Genomic DNA, 6,050 nt, shown 5'->3' with positions numbered 1-6,050 from the left:
TTCTTCCATGTACATCAGCTGCTGGGTTATTCTGTTGGGGCTTCCATGCTGCTAAAACTCTTTAAAAAGGAAAAAAATAATCAAAAAAGAAACCACCCATGAACACTGGAATGAAAATGAAGTTGCTTTTCAGGCTGTGAGTGCCAGACCTGAAGCTGTGATGGGGTCTTTGCAGATGGGGCACCTCCATCCTCTTGTGGGGAAGGACCACACAGTGTTTTCTGTCTCTGTTAGTGGTCTCTGAGCTTGAGAGCTGCTGGGGGAAGCCATGGGGATTGTGGCCCTGTGGTCTTGGACCTGCCTCTTCCTCCCAACCCCGTAGCATCTTCTCTGGGACATGTCCTGATGGTCAACTTGTGCAGAGGAGGCTTTGATACGTGTGCCTCAACTCTCCCAGCAGGCCGCTGTCCCACCTTACATCCTTTCTCCCTCCCAGCATCTCCCAGAGGGGCTTCCTGTCCATAAAGACATGAATGTTGGATCAGACACGCTTGCAGGAGCAGCATCATTAAGACCTGCTGAAGCCGGGGCTGTTGAAGACCCACGGGCTTTCAAGCTGGTCCTCAAAGCACGGTGGTTCCAGGGGACTCAGCTGTCCCCCAGCGAGGCTTCCAGGTTTCCTTCCCAGGCGTTTCTTTGCTTTCCATTTGTGGATGACCCAAAGGCAAAGGGGAGCTCCCGGCCCTTCAGCCAAGTGTCCATGAGGCAACAGAAAGATACTGAATTCTGGAGAACAAGCCCCAGTCACCCAGCCTTTTGCTGTGCTGCTTCTGCCCCAGAAGGGCACTTTAATGTCACTTAACCCTTTTTATATCAAACCCAGGAGAAGTTCATCCCCTGGCCAGCTGCTGTGCTGTTTGCAAGTGGGGTGGGAAGGGTGATGCCGTGATCTCCATCTGAGGCCAGGCCGCTCAGACGAGTCTGAGCTCTGAGCACAGTGAGAAGGGTTTAAAAACATCCCCATAACTAAAGAATCAGGGAGAGGGGAGGCAGTTCCTGGGTTCTCTTTCCATAGGAGCCGGGAGGATGCCCTCACACCCGGCTCGGGAGGAGCGGGAGCTGGATGGATCCCGGGGTCATGGCTTGTGCTGTCACGCAGTGAAATGGGGAGTGTATGGAGGGAAGAGGCCGCGGTGGGGGCTCAGCCCGGCATCTCCGCCAGGCCCGGGCAGGCACCCACCACGGCCCCGGGCCAAGGAAAACAGCGGCAACCCGATCCCTTCCCCACGGCAGCGGGGCCCACTGTTTATCCTGGAGGCCAAGCCGGAGGAGCTGGGGCCCCGCGCAGAGCTGACAGCCGATTCCCGACCCGCCGGCCGCATGGCGCTGGTGCTGGGAGCCGTGCTGCTGGCTGCGGGGGCCGCCGTGCCTCCGGCTCTGCCCGCTCCCCGAGACCTGGCTCGCTCGGTGCTGGAGACCCACGGGCAGGAGCTGCGGCTGCTGAAGGTGCTGGGAGTCGCCAGGACGGTAGGAGCGGGGGGGGGCGATGGGGGCCGCAGCTGCGGCACCCATCCCGGTGGGACCCGTTTCCCCATCGGCACTGGGGAGCCCCCAAGGTCCTTGTTCTCCCGCAGACGTTCGACTGGGGCACCCATTTCAGCATCAACTTCACCGCCCGGCAGCCCGCCTGCCCCAAACACCTCCCCGAGCGCCGTGGGGCCGGCTGCCAAGCTCGGCCGGGCAGGGTAAGCGTGGGACAGGGTCCCCCCGGGACATGGAGGGGACAGAAAGGTGTCCCCAAGGTGCTCAGGGTCTGTGTCCCCAGGTGCAGCGGTGCACGGCCCAGGTCTCTGTCTTTGCCTTCCTGCCCGACGTGCCGCTGTCAATGGTGGAGTGCGGCAAGGAGCCGGTGAGGGCTCCGTGTCCCCAGTCTTTTGATGGGGCAGTGGTGGGGATGTGTCTCCCCCCCACTTTGGGGACATGTTTGGCTGCAGAGTGAAGCTCACCCTTATTTCTCCCCCAACAGCCCAGTGGCAGCACCCAGCTCCGCTCCCCTGGCACCCCACGAGCCGTCAGCACCAACCCAGGTCATCCATCATCATCATCCTCCTCGCAGCCACCCCAGCGTCCCAGGCCCCACGCTGGCACATCTCTCCTGGGGACACCCCGCCACCCCCCATCCCCAGTGGAGCTGGAATAAAGATGTTTTGGGGTCATATGTGTGCGTGTGTGGGGCTGAGACAGGTTGGGGGGCAGGGGGAACACTCCACAGAATTGGGCAACAGAGATGGGGCAACCCCTGGGGTTTGGTGTTGCTGCCCCAACACCAGCAATGGGGTCCCACAACTCCCCCCAAGGGGCTCCTTGGGGGAGCAGGGCCATGTCACCAGATGTGACAACACCAGCACCTGAGACACTCTCAGGCCTCCCCCACACCGTGTCCCCCCACAGTAACTGCCGCTCTGTGGGCTGGGGCCAGGCGTTTCCGGAGGGGGGATGTTCCCCAGCCTCCCGGAGCAGGGATAAAAGGGGATGCAGGGGGTGGCTGTGGGACAAGGATGCCGAGCTCCTGGGCACTGGTGCTGGTGGTGCTGGGGGGGGCCTGCGCCCTCCCTGCCCCAGCCCCCCTGGCCTACACCCAGGCACTGGCTCAGGCTGTCGAATCCTACAACCAGCGTCCCGAGGTGCAGAACTCCTTCAGGCTGCTCAGCGCCGACCCCGAGCCCGCCCCGGTGAGTGGCACCCCACACGGACCCCCCCACCTTGATCCCCCCCACCCACCTTAGTGACCCACACACACACTTGTGTCCCCACAGGGTGTCGATCTGACCATGCTGCGGGTGCTCAACTTCAGCATGATGGAGACAGAGTGCAGCCCCAGCTCCCGCGTGAACCCCGAAGACTGCGACTTCAAGGAGAATGGGGTGAGCATGGGGATGGGCATGGGGGGAGGACACCCACTGTGGTCCTGGGTGTCCTCAGTGGGCCCCTGGGGTGACACTGGGTGTCACATCTTACCCCACAGGTCATCAGGGAGTGCTCAGGGCCGGTACAGTTCCTGCAGACTGCCCCTGAGATTGACCTGAACTGCAATGATGCCTCCTCCAATGTGAGTTTTGGGGGGCAGCACCCACTGACAGTGGGGGGGGCACCCATGGGTGTCAGGGTCCTTTCTCCCTCCCTCCCCACATCTTGAGATCTGCTGTCCCCAGAAGGGACAGCCCAATGTCTCCATCCCACCAGGATAACTCCAGCCTGCAGTGGAGGGAGGGATGGGGGGTTCTTGGGGCACCCATGGGCTGATGGGTGCTGGGTGCTGGGTGCACAGTCCTGTGGGGTGGTGGGAGCAGGGACTGGGTGTGGGGAAGCGGGTACAGGGATCTGGGCTGTGGGGTCCCCACTGTGTGGTCCTGGGGGGGGTCCGGGGTGCAGTGTCCGAGGTGCGGGGTCCCCAGGTGGGATGCAGGGTCTGGAGCATCCCAATGACCACGTTATCCCTCCGGCAGCCGGTCCTGGTCCAGCGTGGCCGCTTCGGGCGCTTCCTGGGCAAGATCCGGCGCTTTAGGCCCAAGATCAGGATCAGCGGCAGAGCCGACCTGACCATCCGTGTGGGCTGAACCAATAAAGGGGCTGCTCATGGCCCGTGTGTGTGAGCTGGCTCCTGGCTGCCTCTTGGGGTGCAGGGTGGGAATTGAAGCACAAGGGAAGAGGGCTCCAGTGCCCACATCATCCCTATGGGTGGCCCTATACTTCCCAATGTCCCCACCTTGGGGATCAAGAACTTGGATCTGATGGGACACGAGGCTGACACTGGGGATAGGGCCCAGTTTTGCTCCAGGGAGCCCCCAGGGCACCCGCCTCCCAAAAAAGGCACCATTCCCATCCCACCCCACATCACCCCCATGGCGTCATTGTCCTCACAGTAGTTTGTACCCCCAAAACGATGGTGATGGTGGTGGGGGAGGCACCAGGGCCATGGGCTACCCATGGAGATACAAGGGGGCTCCACTGCCCACATCATCCCTATGGGTGATGGAGAACAAGAGAAGGGCCATGGGGAATTCAGCTCCTAGGGGTCCCCGGTGACTGACCCCTGCCCTGCGGGGGCACACGGACTGGCCTCAGCTGTGCCACCAGTGCAGGTGGTTGGGATGGGGATTGCAAACAGGCAGTTTGGGATGGGGCCATTGGGGCATGGAGACCCCTGCACCCCAAAAGTGGCCAGACCACAGTCATGGCTGCAGCCCTGGCTCCGGTGACCCCTGGGGATGTAACCCCTTGTTCCCCCCCACCCCACATGGGCCAACAGTCCCTTGGGTTTGTGTCCCACACACACCCCATGGGGACCCCATGGCTGGCACAAGCTCCTGGGGGACCCTTTGCTCTTGGGGTGCTGTCTCAGTCCCAAGGAGGCAAGACCCCCCATAAGGCCAGTGCCAGGATGAGGCCTGGGGAGTTGGCAGTGCTGTAGGGCTCGGATGATGCAAGGCCTGACTCAGCTCCCCACCCCAGGACCCTCCTCCATCAGCATCACCCCCATCCTGTCCCCCATGTACCCAGTCCCAGCGGGGTGACAGCAGCAGGAAAAGGCACAGTGGGGCAGGGAAGCAGCTTTATTTGGGGAAGGGGGGACACCAAAGTGGAAGGGGAGGAGATGGCAGCCCCTCGAGGGGGGGCTCATCCCTTGGAGGACTTGAACATGCTAACACCAGCGGCCACCGTCCTGATGGCTGTTACCAGCAGCGGCCAGAAGCGCTTGACCCGGATGGGCTGTGGGGAGAGGAAGTGTCACAGGGTGAGGGGACCCCCACGTCCCCCTCCAGGCCCTGCAGCATCTGGGATCTCACAACTCACGTCTGCGGTGGAGTCTATGCAGGTGACACCGAGCACGGGGCTGCCATGCTGGGGCACGGGTGCGGAGCAGTCCTTGACGAGCTGCAGAGAGCAGGGGCTGAGCAGAGGGACATGCAGAGGGGAGCGGCCCCAGGCTGGGGACCCCACAGGAGGGGTCACCCCCCAGGAACCCCCCTTGTCCCTCACCCCGTCCTCCTTGAACTCGCAGGCATCAGGGTGGATTCTGGCGCGCGCTGGGCACTGCGTCTCCATGATGGTGAAGTTGAGGAGCTGCAGGGAGCTGAGCTGGATGCTCTGGGATGGGGACAGGGTGACCAGGGAGAAACGACACCCATCCCCCGGTGCTCGGTGGGACCATCCCTTGCATCCCACCCCACACCTCTAAACCCTCCCCACGCATAGGTCCTGGTGTCCCCCTGATGGGTTTGGGGTCAGCACTGGGCAGCCTGAGTCAGGGATCAAGGTGGGGGGGTCCCTGTGGGGTCCCACTCACCGGGGCGGGCTCGGGGTCGGCGCTGAGCAGCCTGAAGGAGTTCTGCACCTCGGGACGCTGGTTGTAGGATTCGACAGCCTGAGCCAGTGCCTGGGTGTAGGCCAGGGGTGCCGGGGCAGGGAGGGCACAGGCCCCCCCCAGCACCACCAGCACCAGTGCCCAGGAGCTCAGCATCCTTGTCCCACAGCCACCCCCTGCATCCCCTTTTATCCCTGCTCCGGGAGGCTGGGGAACATCCCCCCTCCGGAAACGCCTGGCCCCAGCCCACAGAGTGGCAGTTACTGTGGGGGGGACACAGCGTGGGGGGGGGGGGGCGGGGGGGCTGAGAGTGTCCCAGGTGCTGGCAGTACCCACTGGGGATACAGCCCCACTGCCTTGGAGCCCCTTGTCTGGGCATTGGGGAGATTGTGGGACCAGGAGCTCTAAGGGATCATCCCCGCTCACTTTTTGGGCACAGGGAGGGACGGTGTGGCGCAGGGACACACTGGAATGACACTGGGATGATTGCAGGGATGTTTATTGGAAGCAAAGCGCAAGAGCAGGATCACAGGGCAGGGGGGATGCAGCATCACCCGCTCAGGATCTGGGCTTTTTCAGGTTGAGTTTGTCATGGATCCAGATGTTGCTGCACTGGAAGAAGCCCTTGACACGCTCCTTGATCCTGCCAAAAAGGTTCTTGATGCCGGATTTCCTGATCGGGCCGAGCTGGGAGGAGAAGCAGTGGTGTCAGACCTCGGGGGGGCAGTGAGGGGGTCTGGGTGAC

At 62.6% G+C, this 6,050-nt stretch overlaps 3 protein-coding genes across 3 annotated transcripts; 2 read left to right on the top strand and 1 right to left on the bottom strand.

Moving 5' to 3' along the window:
• Positions 1 to 767: 767 nt before the first annotated feature.
• Positions 768 to 2,140, top strand: LOC117435914 (uncharacterized). The gene is made up of 4 exons (XM_034060444.1): positions 768 to 1,467; positions 1,575 to 1,685; positions 1,766 to 1,849; positions 1,967 to 2,140. Exons 1-4 carry the CDS (start codon positions 1,027 to 1,029, stop codon positions 2,138 to 2,140), a joined length of 810 nt encoding a protein of 269 aa, XP_033916335.1. The 5' UTR covers positions 768 to 1,026.
• A 358-nt stretch (positions 2,141 to 2,498) lies between these two features.
• LOC101869477 (cathelicidin-2) lies at positions 2,499 to 3,557 on the top strand. The gene is made up of 4 exons (XM_005143990.2): positions 2,499 to 2,672; positions 2,757 to 2,864; positions 2,966 to 3,049; positions 3,447 to 3,557. Exons 1-4 carry the CDS (start codon positions 2,499 to 2,501, stop codon positions 3,555 to 3,557), a joined length of 477 nt encoding a protein of 158 aa, XP_005144047.2.
• A 1,060-nt stretch (positions 3,558 to 4,617) lies between these two features.
• LOC101875851 (cathelicidin-3-like) lies at positions 4,618 to 5,461 on the bottom strand. The gene is made up of 4 exons (XM_005139506.2): positions 5,288 to 5,461; positions 4,981 to 5,088; positions 4,795 to 4,875; positions 4,618 to 4,710 (listed from the first exon to the last, which is right to left on the bottom strand). The coding sequence occupies exons 1-4, from the start codon at positions 5,459 to 5,461 to the stop codon at positions 4,618 to 4,620; spliced, it is 456 nt and encodes a 151-aa protein (XP_005139563.2).
• Between the last annotated feature and the right edge of the window lie 589 nt (positions 5,462 to 6,050).

This window comes from Melopsittacus undulatus, chromosome 1 (assembly GCF_012275295.1).
Source record: "Melopsittacus undulatus isolate bMelUnd1 chromosome 1, bMelUnd1.mat.Z, whole genome shotgun sequence".
Taxonomy (NCBI): domain Eukaryota; kingdom Metazoa; phylum Chordata; class Aves; order Psittaciformes; family Psittaculidae; genus Melopsittacus; species Melopsittacus undulatus.
This window is presented reverse-complemented; position numbering and strand designations above follow the sequence as displayed.